At 42.9% G+C, this 20,593-nt stretch overlaps 1 protein-coding gene across 3 annotated transcripts in view; it reads right to left on the bottom strand.

The window, feature by feature from the left end:
* FREM1 (FRAS1 related extracellular matrix 1) overlaps positions 1-20,593 on the bottom strand; it is a 173,277-nt gene that overhangs the window by 82,595 nt on the left and 70,089 nt on the right. For 2 of the 3 annotated variants that reach the window (XM_088472658.1, XM_088472660.1), the window contains exons 22-25: positions 18,399-18,594; positions 14,485-14,749; positions 3,564-3,978; positions 125-326 (exon numbers count right to left, since the gene is read on the bottom strand). In XM_088472658.1, the coding sequence (XP_088328784.1) occupies positions 125-326; positions 3,564-3,978; positions 14,485-14,749; positions 18,399-18,594 (1,078 nt within the window). Of the gene's footprint in view, positions 1-120; positions 327-3,563; positions 3,979-14,484; positions 14,750-18,398; positions 18,595-20,593 lie in introns of all 3 variants that reach the window. The other variant, XM_088472659.1, reaches the window with a different exon arrangement.

The raw sequence follows: 20,593 nt of genomic DNA, 5'->3' as shown, positions 1-20,593 counted from the left end.
GTGTATTATAAGCAATCATGTGTCCCTGATTATAAAATACAATAGGTTATGTGTCACAGAGTTCCGAGATCCATATGAAAGCACAAGGTAATATACCTTGTGAAGACACGTTATACTTACTTACCTGAGGTAACATTTTCCAAGTAACTTTTCTGAGGACCACTTAAAATTTTAAAGACTGTGTTTTCCTCCTCTGTCCCTGGATCAGTAGCCTTTAGCTCCCTAGATGTTATGTAGATTCCATATCGACCATCTCTTAGGAACTGAACTTTAGTAGCACAGTTAATGTGTACAATTCTGGGGCTTGTGCTATCTGGGAAATCCACCTAAGAAAATATATTTAAAAGCAGTTTAAATCGTAAGTACTTGAATGTTTCTGATGCAAACTCACATACATAAAGAAAAGTGCACACTTACATTCTGTTTTGCACAAATGTCCCTATCTCTCACACTTACACACACACATACTAGAACTACCATGGAAGTCACAATGCAATTGTATCTACTTTTGCAGGATTGTGGGTCCAACTGGTAATGTCCTTAGTAAAAATCATTGCTTTCAAGTCCTGCCTAGTATATAATATCACCACTGTCAGTCTACAGGGTATGAATGAAGCTGAGAGGCAGGCACAGGATACTCCTGGGCTTTCTGATTGTATTTATAACACATACACAATTGGTGCGGCCACAGAGCATCCTCTTCCTGCCACGAAGCAACCCACTGCGTCACTACCATACATTGCGGTCATGAATGAGTAGTGTGGAACAAAATGTTACTAGTGCAGGGTGCAGGTGACCCCCACAACCCAGTCCTCCCCTGCTGTAAAATGTCAGGGTTGACAGATAAATTCTGAGTAAAAGATCATGCCCAGAGCGTAATTATCAATAATAGGCTTTATAACTGGGTTAGAGACAGGTTATAAATGGTGTCATATAATCAAATAACTTTGGCGCTGATGAATAATTTGGAAATAATAAATAGTTTCAAGTTGCATTAATGTAATCATTTAAGCCACAGGATTTTAGCATTGAGTATGTGACATTTGCAGTAGAGGCCTGGCAGAGCATCTCCAGGGATGAAACCCAGCATCTGGTGATGTCTATGCGTTCCAGACTTCAGGCTGTAATTGCCTGCAAAGGATTTGCAACAAAGTATTAAAAAGTGAAAGTTAGATTTAGGATTGTTTAGTTTGTCCCATTACTTTCGTCCCCTTAAAAAGTGGGAGGCACATATAGAAACCGTTGTAATTCCTACACCGTTCACCTGGTTTGGATATAATTACCCTCAAATGAAATCTGAAAGTCTGCAGTTAAAGCACAACTTGCTTGTTTCATTTCAAAGCCATTGGGGTGGTGAATAGATGCCAAAATATGAAAATTCTGTCAATGTCACAAAATTTATGCACCTGACTGTATACATATATATATATATATATATATATATATATATATATATATAAATATATTTCCAGAGAAGCCCGGCAGTCACCAGTCCTTAAATTTTGACAGGCTCCGGTGCCCTCCTAAGGAGTATTGCTCCCTCACACATAGGCCCTGATTCAGACCCGGACGCTCTTTCAGAGCGCTTGCTCTGAATCAGGGCATTTTTTTTTTTAATTGGAGCCGGCCTCCTGGCCGCTCGCTAAGCTGTGGGTGACCACCCACAGCTTTTACGAGTGGCCAGGTGATGGTCGCGATGGTCTCGACAATCGCGACCATCGGGCTTGCGACAAGACCCTTGTGGTAGGGTCTCGTCTGCCGCAAGCCCCAGTGAGTTTCCGGCTCTAATAGAGCCAGAAGCTCACCGCTGACATCACTTGAGATGTCAGTGGGGCCGCCCCCAAACGGCAGGCATTCCTTCGGGAACGCAGCCACCCCCCCTCCCCCCTACAAAACGGGGCGAGCTGTCAATCAATATGGACAGCCGCCCCATCTTCTAGTGAACCCAGGAGCGACGGAGCTGCCGTCACTCGCTGGGGCTCGCGCGCATTCGCAGTCCGGGACCATCGACCCGCTTGCGAGTGCTGTACGCTCGCGAGCGGGTCTGAATCAGGGCCATAGTCCACAATTGCAAGAGGCGGCACTCAGAGGCTCCAGAATGAGGTGAACAAAGACCATCTCAGGGGTAACTTTATTGTGTCATACAAAGTAGACGTTTCGGGGATCGTGTCCCCTTTTTCTTGAGAAAGGGGACACGATCCCTGAAACGTCGACTTTGTATAACAGCAATTTGCATATCCGCATAAATAAAATCAAATTTATCCACACTGTTTTAAATGTTCATGTTGATTTTATCCAGTGTCCAATACATCAATAGTTGTGACACCTAAATATAGTACTTTGTTAGCTGTTAGCATGCATCCCTTGAACCGGTGCTATACTGGCTCACTGTGTGTCCATGGGATGTTTGCAAAAATTATAAAGAATGTTCCACTTAATCAGGATGTAAATATCACAGCTGTGAATATATATATAAATAATGATGGTTCAAATTACTGGGATGGATTCAAAGAGTTACCCAGTCCTATTTGTATGACCTGTTTCTGGAACGGGTCCCACTGCAGCTGGAACCAAGCTGACTCACGGTCAGTGCTGCCTGTATCTCTAAAACCTGCAGGCTGAGATCGGCTTGCAATAGAGCAGCATTCGTGGTCAGAGAGCAGCAGGAGGAGAATCACCAAATTTACTGTGTTGGTTGCAGTGAGCGCTGGATCATCAATCACCAGGTGGATAACGTCACAGCCGGGGGTGCTCACCCATCACAGCCAAGGGCGCTCACAATTGGGGGTGCTCTGAGGCTTTTTGCCCCTTCTATAGGTTTTTTTTTCAAAGAGTGATGTTATCCACCTGGTGATTGATAAGCCAGCGCTCACAGCAGCCAACACAGCAAGCTACAGTATAAGTTTGTTAAGTTTAAAATTACCTATTGATATATGAAATAATTGTGATTACATTGTATCATAAAGTGCTGTGTGAGACATTTTCTTGACTCATTATTCACCATAGAGTAATTTTACCTAGTGCATCATATTAACATTTATGAGTTTTAATGCCCATAATATCTTTTTAAAGTAATTTTGTAGCTGTTGATGGAGACAGAGTTTGGGAAAACTACCTTTGCATTAATACAATATACACTTCCTTTTCTAGTATTTTGAGTAATAGAAAACCTTTTTCCTTAATACATTTTTTAAATTAGTAGTTTCCTTTTTTGTTACATTCCCTGAAACGAGTGCAGTGATATCAATTCACAGACAAATTATCTGAAAGTAGGAGAATATTTAGTCTTCATACATGTTGATATTTATTTAAAGCATTCCACATGTATTTGAAACCAAAGTATAACACAACAATACGGTTCCTAAGAGCCCATGCACACAGGTAGTGTCATGTGCATTCCCAGTAAAAAGCTGCCTCCTCTGTGTTCAGCCGCTCATTTGAATAGGAATTTGTTACAAATGGCAGGTATTTTTTACATGCGTGTCAGGTCAAAGCGATTTATGTTTTCCACCTGTGTGTAGATAATCAAATTACAGTAGTTCAACTTATGTCATTACACTTACTTGTATTATGAAAGATACTGGCTCAAACTGCACCTTCCCATCAATTATGAATCCTTGATTTGTTTTATCCATAATAACAAAAGTGAACTTATCAATCTGAGCATCTTGTCCTCCATGTCTGTAGGCAACATCCATGTCATCAATATCTTTCTGCGTAAAGTTGTTCTGCTGCAGCGGTGTGCCTCTCAGATACAACTGCCCATATTGAGGGGGGTCCACCAGCAAAAATGTAATGTTCTCCACTGATGTATCAGTGTCAGTTGCTTGAAGGGTTTCTGGCAAGATCAACGCCATAGATCCTTTTGCTTGTCTAAGACCATAATTCTTGGATAATGTTGGAAGAATTCTGTCTACCATCTCCACGGCAATGTCCAAGGTACCATGCTTTGTTCGCAGCCCATTGCTGACAAGGAATCTGGTAAAAAAAGGCAAGGGAGCCTTCAGCAAGTTTCCTGTTTCACCATCTACACAAAAGAAATGATAACAAACCTTTACTCGAAGGTTTTTCCATTAGTTTTCTTGGACATCTTACTTCATGTATATTTGTTCATTTCTGAGTAATGTCATAGAGTTACGGTTGCTATTGTATTGGAGTGGCATATTATATAATAAAGACATTAGGGGCAGTGGTCCTAAGCCCAGAAATCTCCCTATCAAACTTATTAGTGTATGATCTTAAAAAAGAAAAAAATGAAAAAGGGAGGGAAAAACTTAAGGGTATATTTACTAAAGTGTAGGTTTATAGAAGTGGAGATGTTGCCCATAGCAACCAATCCGATTCTAGCTATTATCTTCTAGAAAGTGCTAGATAAATGATAAGAAGAATCTGATTGGTTGCTATGGGCAATATCTCCACTTCTCTAAATCCACACTTTAGTATATATACCCCTTACCCTATGCCAATATTATGAGGCCCACTTTTTAAATTGAATAATAATAGGAGTCACAATGAGATCTATGACAGTTAGTCAGTTAGTGTAGACAGGAGTGCCGAAAGGGTGACGGGAGGATACTCTTTACCCAGACTCGGGGTTGGTGGAGGGGCCTCAGTCCACGCCCCTGTAACAGGCAGTGGTGCCTCGGGTAAGGAGAAAAGAGAGGAGACTTCTGCTGCTCAGAGGCAGCAGCCTCTCTCCCCAGCTGAACACATGCTGCTGTGTGCTGGGCTGCGGAGGTTACAGGGGAGCTGTTGCCGCTGAGCAGCAGCAGTCAGTCGTCTCTCTCCCTGCAAGATGTGCAGGGGGGAGCGATCACACTGGTTACCCCCGCCTCCGAAACTGCCCCTGGCTGTGCAGCCCCCCTGTGCAGCTTGCTGTGGCACGATAACTCATCGTGCTTTTCCAATTTTTGTAGGGGGCGTGGCCAGCCCGCCTCAGCTTAATGTTGTTTTTTTCTAGATATGGGAACCATTCGACAATCCAAGTCTCCTGCTCTGCGGAGCATTGGACCAAATTCCGGGAGTCTTGGGAAGCGGTAGAAGAGCCTAGCACCGGCCCTAGACATATATGTACATAGTGGTCTCCTTACACACTGGATAGTGTATGTAATACAGTATTAATAATTAGGACTATTGATAGTTAAACATGGATGTTTAAAGATTAAACATACTATAATAATTAATATACATATTATAAGTAAGCAGTAGGAGACAGTACTGAGCTTTTTAGGCACACATTCTCCCAGCTTGTGTTAAGACTCCTATCTCTTATTTTTTTTAGCTAGCAACTGCTCTCTTGTCTCTCAGGTCCAGTGCACTCTTTGAGTACTCAGATCCCGCACACAGCAGTCTTGGTAAGGAAAGCTGCTGTCACCGGGCATGTGCAGCAGCTCCGTTCTGTCCCTAATACTGCATGTTTTGGCTGCAGCTCTAGTAAAATCATATTGTATACAACTGCAGTTGTGGTAATAATTCAAGCCGCTAGGGAAGGAAGGGGGTGTAGGGCAACTAGAAACCCCCACTGCCCTGCAATTCCCGATGCACATGTATACAGATTTGTGTGAATCTGAAACTTGTGCCTGCTTTTTTCTTGGGACAGAGGAAGGATTGTGTTGGCTAAAGTAGGCCATACACAGTATTGGCGTGTTTGCGTAAATGCAAACAGTTGCAGAATGACACAGAGATGTATATAGACTTTACCAAGATGTATAATTTGTGGATACCTCAGGGCAGGTGCACATGCACTGCGATGATAATGTCAGTTGCTTGAACTACTTAAGCTCTTCTGAGTGACTGATTACTTATTTCTGAAACTGATAGGTGCTTTCTTCACTGCTCATGCATAAATTATGTTGTTGTGGGCCTGATTTAGATTTTGTTTGGAGTAAGACACCTATTGAAAAAGTTGTTTTAAGTTCTATTGAAAACGAATAGCGAATGCATAGTTTGCAAGCTGATTAATAACATTGGTGTAAGTGTACGTGATGTATCCAGGTGTATATGCTACTGATGCACATACCGTATGCACACAACTTACCGTGTGTGTGCCTTAGCCTATGAGCATAAATATGCTATTTTTATATGTAGTTTTTATGAGTGGAAACTACATCCAGCTCAGTTTCTGGCCTTTGGTATTTAGCTGAAAAATCTAAATTAGACATTAGAGAATTGTGACAGTTGGGCATGATAAAACATGTGCAGGGTTTCTAATATTCTAAGTCATCCATTGAAAGCCATCCAAAGCCAATGGCAGGCTTACCCAGCCACTCCTAAGTACTATGTAAGTAAAAGTTTTCTTCTTTTTTTTTTTTTTTGTAGCAGGGAAAGCATCCATTGGCTTACATGTTTTAACTGCACTTCCAATGTGCACTTTAAAGCCATTTAATGTAAAGTTTTGTGAATATAGAATATTGAATTATTTCACAACATTAACAATGTGTATATATATATATTTACATTAGGGGTGTGCACCGGCCACTTTTCGTGTTTTGTGTTTTGGTTTTGGATCTGGATCTGGATCTTTCTTCGTGTTTTGGATCTGGATTGGTTTTGCCAAAACCACCCTTCCGTGTTTTGGGTTCTGGGTTTTGTGTTTTGGATCTGTATTTTTTTGAAAAAAAGCATAAAAACAGCTAAAATCACAGAATTTGTAGGTTTTTCTGCTCCTATGCTATTATTAACCTCAATAACCTTAATTTCCACTCATTTCCAGTCTATTCTGAATACCTCACACCTCACAATAGTGTTTTTATGTCCAAAAGGTTGCACCGAGGTAGCTGGATGACTATGCTAAGCGACACGAGTGGGCGGCACAAACACGTGACCCATCTAGGCGTGAAACTGCAGTGGCAGACAGGATGGCATTGAAAAACTAGGCCCCAAACTGTACATAATGCAAAGAAAAAAAAGAGGTGCAAGATGGAATTGTCCTTGGGCCCTCCCACCCACCCTTATGTTGTATAAACAGGACATGCACACTTTAACAAACCAATCATTTCAGCGCCAGGGTCTGCCACACAACTGTGGCTGAAATGATTGGTTCGTTTGGGCCCCCACAAAACAAGCTGGCAATTAATCTGTCCCTGCACAAACTGGCTCTACGGAGGCAAGAAGTCGTCCTCATCCTCCTCATCCACAGATTCCTCACCCTCTTCAGTGTTATGTACATCCTCATCCTCACAGAGTATTAATTCGTCCCTGCTGGAACCACAGGTCCCTCTGTACGTTCTGGAGGCTGGTCTCCCTGGAAGAGTTGATCATTCATTTTATGAACATCATCTTCTCCACATTTTGTGGAAGCAACCTCCTACGCCTTTCGCTAACAAGGTTCCCGGCTGCACTAAACACTCTTTCGGAGTACACACTGGAGGGGGGGCAACTCAGGTAAAATAGAGCCAGTTTGTACAGGGACCTCCAAATTGCTTCTTTTTCCTGCCAGTACAGGTACGGACTGTCTGACATGCCTACTTGGATGCTGTCACCGATGTAATCCTTTAACAGACAGACGCACGCTTGTCCCTGCTGCTTTGAGGATTCAAGTGCGGCTACAGCCCACACAATTCACAAAGACAGAAAAAAAAAAAAGAATATTTTTATTGTTTGTGGAGCACACTTTGAGGGTTACACCACCCTCTAACAGACAGACGCACGCTTGTCGCTGCTGCTTTGAGGATGCAAGTGCGGCTACAGCCCACACAATTCACAAAGACAGAAAAAAGAAGAATATTTTTATTCTTTGTGTAGCACACTTTGAGGGTGTCACCACCCTTTAACAGACAGACGCACGCTTGTCGCTGCTGCTTTAAGGATGCAGGTGCGGCTACAGCCCACACATTTCACAAAGACCGAAAAAAAAGAACAATATTTTAATTGTTTGTGTAGCACACTTTGAGGGTGTCACCACCCTTTAACAGACAGACGCACGCTTGTCGCTGCTGCTTTAAGGATGCAGGTGCGGCTACAGCCCACACAATTCACAAAGACAGAAAAAAGAAGAATATTTTTATTGTTTGTGTAGCACACTTTGAGGGTGTCACCACCCTTTAACAGACAGACGCACGCTTGTCGCTGCTGCTTTGAGGATGCAAGTGCGGCTACATCGCACACAAGTCACAAACACATTAAAAAAATAGTTTTTTATTTTTTGGAGCACTTCGTGAGTTACACCACCCTTTAACAGACAGACGCACGCTTGTCGCTGCTGCTTTAAGGATGCAGGTGCGGCTACAGCCCACACAATTCACAAAGACAGAAAAAAGAAGAAGAATATTTTTATTGTTTGTGTAGCACACTTTGAGGGTGTCACCACCCTTTAACAGACAGACGCACGCTTGTCGCTGCTGCTTTGAGGATGCAAGTGTGGCTACATCGCACACAAGTCACAAACACATTAAAAAAATTTTTTTGATTTTTTTGGAGCACTTTGAGAGTTACACCACCCTTTAACAGACAGACGCACGCTTGTCGCTGCTGCTTTGAGGATGCAAGTGCGGCTACAGCCCACACAATTCACAAAGACAGAAAAAAAAGAACAATATTTTAATTGTTTGTGTAGCACACTTTGAGGGTGTCACCACCCTTTAACAGACAGACGCACGCTTGTCGCTGCTGCTTTAAGGATGCAGGTGCGGCTACAGCCCACACATTTCACAAAGACAGAAAAAAAAATAACAATATTTTAATTGTTTGTGTAGCACACTTTGAGGGTGTCACCACCCTTTAACAGACAGACGCACGCTTGTCGCTGCTGCTTTGAGGATGCAGGTGGAATCTAGACGGGATTTGGAACCGAGGACACACTACCTCCATCAATTGTCTAAATCCCACTGCACTAATGTCGGATACCGGACGCACGTCTAACACCAACATAGCAGTCAAGGCCTCAGTTATACGTTTTGCTTCAGGATGACTGCTGTCGTACTTCATCCTCATCGCTAGGGACTGTTGGAGGGTCAATTGTTTAGTAAAAGTAGTGATGTTCCTACTTCCTCTCTGGGATGATGAACAACTCCCAGCAGCAGCAACAGCACTAGTAGGAAGTGGTTCTTGATCTTTCCCTATTTTATTTTTATCAGAGAAAGTTTGGTCCTCCATTTATGTTATATTGATATATATACGTGCGGCTAAAGCGCACACAAACACAGAAAATATTTTTTTATTTTTGCTGGTGAGTAGTGCACTTTGTGGGTTACACCACCCTTTAAGAAATGAGCCAGCCGGCTCTTTACTTATGGGACACAGGCGCACGCTTGGCGCTGCTCCTTTGTTGATGCACGTGCAGCCACAGTGCACACAAGTCACAAACACAGAAAATATATATTTTTTTGGTTTGGAGTGTACTTTGGGGGTTACAGAACCCTTTAACGGTCAAGCCAGCCGGCCCTTTACTTATGACACAGGCGCACGCTTGGCACTACTTTGTTGATGCACGTGCGGCTACTGCGCACACAATTCACAAACACAGAAAATAATTTTTTTTTTGGTTTGGACTGGAGTGTACTTTCGGGGGTTACAGCACCCTTTAACGGTCAAGCCAGCCGGCCCTTTACTTATGACACAGGCGCACACTTGGCACTACTTTGTTGATGCACGTGCGGCTACTGCGCACACAATTCACAAACACAGAAAATAATTTTTTTTTTGGTTTGGACTGGAGTGTACTTTCGGGGGTTACAGCACCCTTAACGGTCAAGCCAGCCGGCCCTTTACTTATGACACAGGCGCACGCTTGGCACTACTTTGTTGATGCACGTGCGGCTACTGCGCACACAATTCACAAACACAGAAAATAATTTTTTTTTTGGTTTGGACTGGAGTGTACTTTCGGGGGTTACAGCACCCTTAACGGTCAAGCCAGCCGGCCCTTTACTTATGACACAGGCGCACGCTTGGCACTACTTTGTTGATGCACGTGCGGCTACTGCGCACACAATTCACAAACACAGAAAATAATTTTTTTTTGGTTTGGACTGGAGTGTACTTTCGGGGGTTACAGCACCCTTAACGGTCAAGCCAGCCGGCCCTTTACTTATGACACAGGCGCACGCTTGGCACTACTTTGTTGATGCACGTGCGGCTACTGCGCACACAATTCACAAACACAGAAAATAATTTTTTTTTTGGTTTGGACTGGAGTGTACTTTCGGGGGTTACAGCACCCTTAACGGTCAAGCCAGCCGGCCCTTTACTTATGACACAGGCGCACGCTTGGCACTACTTTGTTGATGCACGTGCGGCTACTGCGCACACAATTCACAAACACAGAAAATAATTTTTTTTTGGTTTGGACTGGAGTGTACTTTCGGGGGTTACAGCACCCTTTAACGGTCAAGCCAGCCGGCCCTTTACTTATGACACAGGCGCACGCTTGGCACTACTTTGTTGATGCACGTGCGGCTACTGCGCACACAATTCACAAACACAGAAAATATATTATATTTTTAGCACTTGGGAGGAGCACCCCTGATGGACAGAGCACCCCCTGGACAACACTACAGCACCTCTTTAGGACTGGGACACTGCACAGGACTTTGGAGTGGACACAGCCCCTATGGAGAACTGACTGCACAACACAGTCCAGCCAGCCCCTATGGACTTTGAAGTAGTGGACACAGCCCCTATTAACAACAGCAGCACAGCACAACACAGCCAGCCCCTATGGACTTTGAAGTAGTGGACAACAGCAGCACTACACTACACTACACTACACAGCCCTAACTCCCACCCTCCCTCTTCACTGTCCACAGCCGAGTGAGAAAATGGCGCCGACGTGGGTACCTTATATAGGATCCAAAACCCGCGAGACTCGGAAGGCGGGAAGATGACGTTTTGCCTCGATTTCAGAATCCGAGTCAGGCGGGAAAAGTCGAGCCTGACTCGGATCGGACTCGGATCGGGGGGGCTCGGGGGGGTTCGGATTTCAGAAATCCGAACCCGCTCACCCCTAATTTACATATTGCATCTGCATGGCCCTTATATTTTAATGGTATAGGCCTTTGTACATCCTTGTCCTAACACTCAGACTGACACTGATGGGCTTTTCCACTATGGTTGCTTACAGCGAGTTCTTCCCCTTAAATATACCATATAATTCATACCAAACGTTGTGGCATAGGCAACTATTGACAGAGGTGGCTCCAGAGGTGGGGCTGCAGCGTGGTCCAAAATTCAAATAGGGGAGCCACGCCAACTGCCACCCCAAACAATGACGGACGGGACTCACTGGCAGTTGGTGTGGCTCCCCTATTTGAATTTTGGACCGCGCTGCAGCACCACCTCTGGAGCCGCCACTGCTTGACACTATAAATATCCATGAGCAGATGTGCCTGTAATATGTAATGGGCTGGAACTTACATTGTAAAATGTTTATGTTACATGTAGACCTATTTAGTGAAGGTAACAAATAAACAGCAGTTTCCGCATGATTTACGTATCACTGGAATTTACAGGCTGAACACAGAAGATATCAAAGGTATTTCCTGTGCTCAGCTAAGTAAGGCAGGATACTGAAGTCACCATTATTTTAACTGGTGCTGAGATCTTCTCCAATTTATCAAGCTCTGAAAAGTAAATCTGAGATTAGTCTTGAAATTCCTGTTTTAGTCTGTGGGTTACAATATACATATTTTTTTTCAGGAAAAAGGATTCTTAGGATCCCTCTCCAGTAGCCTACCCCAGCACGTGCGCATATTGCTCATACTCACTGGTGCCGGAACAGGTGCTCGCCCTTCCCCCCAATCATTTGAGAGGCGCCAGTCTGAAATTTGAGTGGCACTAGGCTGATATATGTCGGAGGAGCGACGGCCGGAGACGGTCAGGGGCTGTGGATTATAGGAATAGGCTGCACGGCCCTTGCACTGCAGGAGGTGATGTAAGGTCTTTTTACTTAGAAGATAGCAAATTACACCTCCTTCTACATGCATTACAGGGGCCGTGCAGCCTATTGCTATAATGCATAGCCCTTGCCAGGGCACCGCAGGGCAGGGGGCAATTTTCCTGTTTATTAATCATTCTCACTTGTAGCTTCCCCTTCTTTTATCCCCAGCATCTCCTGGCCTCCCCTATCTCTTCCCTGGCCCTTCCCCATGAGGCCATGGCCCTTTTTTAGGTGCACTATCTTATGTCCCTATTTAAAAAATAGGGGGGGGGTGGCGCCAATACTCTCACTGGCACAGGGCACCGAAAGTCTAGTTATGGTTCTGGCCCTTGCCTCCTGCTCCACTGTGGTGCTGCTTCCTCCCCATGTGGTACCGTCTTCGTGAGAGCGAAGATCCAGGACCAGGAGCATCACTGTGGCATCAGGCCAGACCGAATCTATTCAGACCCAGCAACTTGTAAGTTGGAAAGGGGGGAGGGGAGAACGGCAAAATTAAATTATATCTTGCCCCCCCCAACGTAAAAACATTCTGATACCCTGTTAATACTCCTAGCCGGTAAGGATTTCACCAGGGTGGTAAAAAACCCATTCTATATTACCGCTATACAAGGTGATGAGGGATGTTAATTTTCAGAGTCTTAAGACAAAAAAGAATAAATAGATCTGTTTTTTACCATCAACGTTTAAAATAAACTGATTTGAATTTTAAATAAAAATTTTTGCCCACTGCCAAATAATTTGTGGCTTGAGGTAAAAAAAGAAAAACAAGTTGTATTCCATTTCTAATAATAAGCCTAAATTCATTCGCAGAACTAGAACACAACTCACAGAAATAATTGCTTTAGCTGAAACAGTTAATATCTAAGAGCGAAATTCTTTGGTACTCAGCAGGGTCCACATCTTCAATTGAACATTACAGATCCTCTGTGCTGCCTGCAGCTCCATGGTGATGGAACTGGCTACAGAGGCTGCCATCTGTCATGGAATTTGAAAAGATAAAGAGGAGAAAAAAAAGCACAGGAGCAGTAAATAGTTCCAATTCTATGCAGAATCAAGCCAGCGTGTCAAAATGGAGGACATTTGCGTCTGTACTTGGCATACCGCTGCCGGCACCTGATGTCAGGGGTTGCTAATCACTCGGTGTCATCTGCCCAAACAAGAAGTGCCACATTCTTCTTCCAGCCCAGAAGCATCAGACAATACATAGTAATATTTTCGTCTCACAGAAAGTGCAATAGTGGAACATAAAATCTGTACTCAGACACGCATAAATTGATGTTGCCCCGGCTGTCCTGGCCTGCTACCGAACACAGCCAAGGGTAGAACACCAGGTTAACAGACATAGGAGTTACTGCCAGATTTTTAACAGCAAGAAACGTTAATTAAAAGAGTTTAAAAAATGAACAAGTCTTTGTTTTAGGCATCCTAATTATATTTTCATTTTAAAACAGCCTGTCCATACTGGCTTTATATCACTGATTTGGACCAGTGACAATCTCCTGTGAGATAACACTGTAACACCAGGTGCAGTCGTGCCACCACCAGATGCAGGGGCTACTGAAAACACTCATTAGCATTCATGGTTTATGTGTCCAATTTTTGGTTATTAATTCTTAAAGGACCATTAACATGGGACCCCAATGCTCAATGTTCCTCTGCTTTTTTTATAGCCTAATAAATGTGCCATTCTTTTATTAGTAGATAGAATGGAAAATAAAATTAAATACTGTGGGACCATTTTTAACTGACGTTATAAATTGCACATTACTGGGATTAACAAGGAGCAGCCTTATAGAGCCGGGTAGTGATGAATACAGATCCTGCATCCTAACTGCATTGATATTTATGTGCTAACTGAAATACATTAATATGAAATGGTCTTAAAATATGTTTGAGTTTCCCAGCTGGTAAGGTGGACTGTGCTGTCTGGTCTTTGAGAAGCGCAAAGGTCTTTAGAGACTACAGAATTAAAGAAATTGCTGCTGCTTCAACAATCAACAAGATTTACGTAGCATTTATCCTCGCCTATTTTTAAATTTTTGCTTCTTTCCTTTAATTTGTGCTGGAAGGTAAATAATACATTAATATGACGGAGTCACATTCATGATTGTGACAACCAAAGTTGATTCTTGAACTGTATCTTGAAAAGTATTAGATGGTTAATGAATGAGCCCTGTCTGACAACAAGGACATATATCAATAATATTTAAATGTGTATTTATCCCCATCTTTAATGCATATAAATGAAATGCATGTAATAATATAAATCTGTGGCAGATAAAACAGCTGCATAGGGCTTCCTATAGTGCAGTGATTATTGCTTATTATGTTATTTGACCATTATGCCTAAAAATGTATCTATATGTAATATAAATAAATGAATATTAAACCAAACCTGATGAAGCATCAGACTGTAAGATGATGATTTAGGATGTGGCATAAAGCTTTAGAATAAATATAGATTCAAAAACACTTTATGTGCTTCTTTAGTGCCAAGAAATGCCAGGCTACCAAGTGGTCTCCTGGCACTGGAGAGATTAGGTCAATAAATCATCTGTTAGCTGTGAAAGAAAAGACAGACAGGGGAGGCTTGCCATCCAGACACCTACTTGAACATATCAGCAGCAGCTGCAGCTTTGCCATTGTGGACATAGCAGACAGTCTGAGCAGCCACATCCATCTGACTGAAGCTTGTTATGGGAATTCCAGGATGGTTAACATATTCAATCTGCCCGTACTGAGGCGGCCAGGAGAGCAAATAGAGCAGATCTTCTGGTTTATCAGTGCCGTCAGAAGCCAGAAGGACATTAGTACTTAAGATGACCCTGTCTCCCCTTGACACATGAAGTGTTTTCACAAATATTGCAATGTCTCCTAATGGCAAAGAGCAAAAAACAAAAATATCACCGAGGACTTCATAGCAATATACACAATAAATTATGTTGTTATTTTTTTTTTACCTACATGTGCTATTTAATTATAGAGCATGTTATAAATCATGATTGAACAAAGATGATGGGTCCATCATAGACACTTGTTTTGTGAGCCAATTACAGCCTGTTAAATGACAGTTAGGAGATGATTGGTTAGTACTTTATCTCTCTCCACTATCTCTCTCTAAGGTTTGATACATCTCCCTCTTGTCATAAATCAGGGGGTAGAACACAGTGCTTGATAAGGGATGATTTACACAGTGATTATTATTTTGGATAATATAACAGTTTGGGGATTGTCTATATAGTGGTCTTTTATTCCCCTCAGTTCAATTATTGACAAGGAACATAGGGGAGACATAAGCAGCATTGTCCTCTATAAGGATATTAAGGACTTGTTTACACCAGCGATTTATAATAGGGAATGGTTCAGGTTCAGGGAAATAGATCTTGTTCTACAGTCTCTGTCTTCTGCTTTGGTAAATTGGCCTTGTGAGCTATTAATTATACATTAAATAGCTAAATTGAACTATTTGGAGTCTGAAATCCCAGTGGTAAAAATTAGGACTGACCTGGAAAACTAGCAAAATTATGCTTTTATTTTAATACATATATAGGTAACACTGTCAGTCAGATTAGCTTTGACAATTTTAAAGACTTCCAAATGTCTGTGCTGGACTCTAATGGTGGGTACACATCACACCGATATATCTGTAGATCGACTGATCTGCAGATATATCTGCAGGCTGTGCAGAACATATGTTCTGCATACAGCCTGTCCAATACATCGTGTCTGCCGTCACAACTGGGCAGGCATTTACATACGACCTCCCAGTTGATCTGTCAATCACTGCTGGCCCATGCAGCAAGTGTACGGGTGGTCACAGCACGATGACCCAATATATCTGCAGATAACGTCATTAACAGACATATCGTTGTTACCAACTAGCTGACGCACGCACAATATATCGGCCAGTGTGTACCCAGCATTACACCCTACCCCTCTTTCCCACCAAATTGTAGCTGTTTTGGTCATATGATAGTCATATGACTGGGGTTTGTTTTATTTCATACTAAGCTATATTTGTACACACAGCAGAACAATCAATAATCCCTATTCCTGCAAGGAACAGATTCAATACACCTTGTGAACCAGCTGGTGATATTCCTCTATAGTCATGTTGGGAGGCAGCTTGTGGTACCTTTGGACATTGTAGTGCCAGAGGCCGACACTTGGTGGAGCTGTAGAGCACAGGAGAGGCTTGCTGGCAAAAGGAAAAAGACCTGATTGTTGGATATGCGCAGAGGAGATTGAGAGACACTGAGGACCTGAGCTGGAGCGAGGTGAAGTGCTGCAGGTCTGTGGAGAGAGACGTCACATCTTGACGTGAGTCACTAAAGCAGTGCCTAGTATCATGGGCACTGAGTACCCACTGAAAAGTGCACTGGGGACTGCAGCAGGATCAGTGGAGGATGACAGTGAGTTGTGCTGAGCAAGGGATACGTCCCTACTGTAAGTGAGCTGCAATCTATAAGTAATATATGTGCCAAAGTTATGTATACTGATAGTGTGATACATGTGCCAACTGAGTTATGCTTAAGCCAAAAGACTTCCAACCAATCAGCTCCTGTTATTTTTCAAACACAGACTGTAAACTGACAGTTAGGAGCTGATTGGTTGGTACTTTATCACTCTCCAAGGCTTAGTATATCTGGGCCTTAATCTATTAATCAGCTGAGAGTGAGATATATAAGCTGAGATACAAGAGACCGGATGGGAGGAAGCGCAAGAAGGAGCGGGATATAGGTGATGGGATGGGAGGAAGCAGTACCAAGGAGCCGGGATACAGGTGATGGGATGGGGGAAAAGCAGCACAAAGGAACTAGGACATAGGTGACGGGATGGGAGGAAGTGGGATACAGGTGACAAGATGGGGTGATAGGTTAAAATGTTACCTAGGGCACCTAGAAACCTTGCACCGGTCCTGACTACTATCAGCATGTGTTATTACAACATGACTGAGTTCTGTTTCCTGGCCTGCATTGAACTATGGGCCTGATTTAGAGCCGGACGCTATTTGTGCTCGCTCGTCCAGAAAAAGGGGCTGGCTATTTAAATTGACCGTTCGCTCTATGCGGTCTGTTGACGCCTCTATGTCTGAGCGAGCAAACGAAATATGCGCTCACTATTTTGTAAAGACGCCCCCTGGCCGCTCGCATCATACGTCATCTCCGCTATTTATTTGATTAATCGAGTACATCGAAAGGCATCTGAACTGCTCGCAGTGCTTGTGGTTGGATTTTCCTACCGCAATCATGCGAATAGTTCAGGCTAAGAAACAACCAAGTGACGTGGTCGATGACGCTGCTGTATTAATTATGCACACCCTTAAAACGCCCGTTTTGACCTTTTGGCACGCCTGCGTTCGGATCACCACTCCCCGTTTTCAAGCATCTTCCCCTGTTACCACCCACAAACGCCTCATTCTGTCACTCAAATTAGCAGGCATTCGCTATTTTGCGAGCACACAATTTCCGACCGCAATGAATGGTTCGCACATGCGTATTACAACCCATACGCATGCGCAGTTGTGCGAACATCGCTCAGAGCGAACGAGCGGCCGCTTAAGAGCGGCTCTGAATCAGGCCCTATGATTGGATGTTTCAGTTCAATGTACGTAATAATGGAAATAAGCAAAGCTCCAACAGCTTGTAATAACACAGGGTGATAGAGCTTATAAACAAACACCTATTCCTGTCTCTGTTACCTGTGTCATAGCTGAGGGTTGATTGGAGTATGATGGAAGCAGAAAATGCGAGTAAGATGAAATGGAATGAGCTACACAGAACCTCTGTCTGTCCTCTGATATGCTCTCATTAGCAGGATGTTCATGGTACATTCAGTGATGGTGCTCAAAAAAACATAGATGAGAAATCCGGAATTGACATATTCTTCAGCCTAATGCCCAAAGCCTACAGTGTTTATATAAAATATGTATTGGGGCTGTTCCCTACTAAATGTAGTGATGGTACTTTGTCATTAGAAATTTATACAGAGAAATACAAAGCTCAATTTAACAATGATACATAACCCCTTTAGCACTCGCTAAAGGGGTTATGTCATTCTTTCTGTATTCAACTAACAGTGCTAATCTACAGCTAAGCCTTCTAGGCACTGCCGGGTTACACAGTCAGTCACATGTTCAGACTGACCGTCGCATATGTGCATGATATAGAAGTACGTCGCTGGCAGTCACTGGTCTGCCAGCAGGTGAGCGGAGAACACCTCCGAGGAGGGGGACATCCCTGGACCTCGCCAGTGAAAGAAGTAATGATGGATACGAGCGGCATATTAATTTGTATCACTGTGATTCTTCAACTGGAAGCCACTCTCTGTTAATCGCAGGCCAGACTGGCAATTTCAGGGGGAGAAAACAGATAGCAACTGCCTCACTGAGGTGGTGGATATTACTTGGGTGGGGGGGGGGGAGCTGCAGCCCTGCAGCCTCTAGGTAAAATCCACCACTGGCCATAACATATTTTAGGTTTTCAGACTTGTCCATATTATCATCCACATGTCTCTAACTTACCCTTCTCCATATCCTTGATTGCAATATGAAGCTGCAGCTCAGGCGATCTGTTCTTACTATCCCACAAGTGGAAAGCAAAGCTGTCTTGATTTTTAGAACCGATTTTTCCTTTGTGAACATATCTAATGAGGTTCATATCAATATCCATTTGAGTGCAGTTCATTCCAGTCTGTAAGCTCACCCACTTTTCATATTCCTTCAATAAAACACATTATTACAGTGACAGTACAATGTTTTAATAGCTGCAATTAAAGCAATACTGACTGGAAGAGAGAGACATAAAATTAAGGCCCCCATTTATTAACGAGTTTTATCACCAAACAGTTGACAGTTGGGAGCTGATTGGCTGGAGCACCATTTATCATACACAGTGACATTGATCACTCGTTTTGGTGATAAAACTCATTAATAAATGAGACCCTCTACATATTTTATTAATGCATCCGACAAAATAACACATTGTAATGGAATTAGAAGAAACAAGACTCCTTTTTGGGACACTCTCAAATGGTTAATACATTAGAAATATAGTTTTAAAATATAAATGATGAATACAAAAATAAAAAACTGTCAAATACCTTACCAAACACAGACAAATTACAAATTTAAAACTGGTGTATCGTGGTCAGGAAACCGTCCTACTGTTCTACCAGGTAAAAGTCTCCCATGGTCCACGTGTGAGCCTATGGTTGCAGTGAGCAAACTATGGAGGAAATGATCGTGTATGTAAATAATATTTAAAAGTGCCTTTTGGGGGATATACCTTTTGTACCAAGAACAAAAGGTATCTTATAAATACTGAATAGAAGTTAACTTAAAACTTCAAAAGAAAGAGGTATCAGGAATGTGAATTCTCCCATGCAAATTCATTCATAGGATGGATATGCACAGATACAAAATGTCAATGTCACATAAAATCCCATAATATCTAATATGAGATGTCTACCACAGGTGAGTTGCAGATGGACTAATTCAAAAAGTAATAAACCAGTCCAAACAATGTTGCAGGTATATATGGTTGTACCTTAATCAGAAGTAGTATGCAGTGATACACCAAATATATAATAATACACCAAACTATGTTGCAGGTTCTAAAATTCCCAAGCTGTTTCTGCAGACATTAGTACAAGGGTTTCACTGGTTGCATATAAGAGAAATATGACAATTCAAACATGATCACATTTAAACAAATCAAGTTAAATAATGTTGCAGTCATGTTATCATAGCTTGGTTTCAGTTATATATTTAGTGCATCAGACAATATTGCTGGTATCGAGACTCCAAGGCTGTTTTAGCAAGTATATACGGAATCGGTATGAAATACTGATGGACGGGATGCCGGCTGTCAGTACACTGACAGCGGCATCCTGATGGCTCAAATCCCAACAGGGGAACGGTAAGTAATGTTCCTCTGTCCTATTTACCCCCTAACCATCTTTCCTGTACCCTCATACTAGTTTTCCTTACCCCACACCCTAACCCTCCCAGTAAGTGCCTAAACCTGACCCTCTTCCCTTAGTGCCTAACCATTACCCTCCCCCCTTAGTACCTAACCCTATCCCCCGGTGGTGGCTGTACCTAACACCCCCTGCCCGGAGCCTAACCCTAACCTCCCCTCTACCCGGAGCCTAATGCTAACTCCCCCCGGGGCGCCAAAACCTAAGTCCGCTCCCACGGCTGATACTCACCTTTTCCGCTGTGTCCTTGCGATCTGGATCTGTCGGGATCCCGACGTCGGCATCTCGAGTCATGTCGGGATTTCAGCGCCAGTGTTGTCTCGGCGTTCGGGATGTCGATGCTGGGGTTCCAGCAGACGGCATCCCGCTTGTCGGGATCCTCACCACATCCCGTAAATATGCAGAGATAGTTTTTATTGGAGAAATTGATTGTGACAATTCAATTATAAAGATGTTGTTATTACTATTACATAAAAAGTGGATAACATTCTCCTCATAAATTATTTCAGAAGTAAAGAGATCCAGTTTGAAAATTGTCTCTTTGTTTATATTGCCCCCTGTATGCCTTTGGCAGTGAACAGGGAGTGAGAGAACAGTGGAGACCCAGCCCTGAATGAAAAGGAATACAGATGAGTATGCTGTTGGGAAATACCAGAATACATGATACACCGTGCTATTTGCACCGTCTAGATACAGATATACACTTTGTATATGTGAGCAGTTACGTTTGCAGTGAGT

The sequence above is a fragment of the Taudactylus pleione genome, unplaced genomic scaffold, assembly GCF_031769625.1.
Source record: "Taudactylus pleione unplaced genomic scaffold, aTauple2 ptg000127l, whole genome shotgun sequence".
NCBI classification, from domain to species: Eukaryota; Metazoa; Chordata; class Amphibia; order Anura; family Myobatrachidae; genus Taudactylus; species Taudactylus pleione.
Note: the sequence above shows the minus strand (reverse complement) of the source record. Positions and strands in the feature narration are given on the sequence as shown.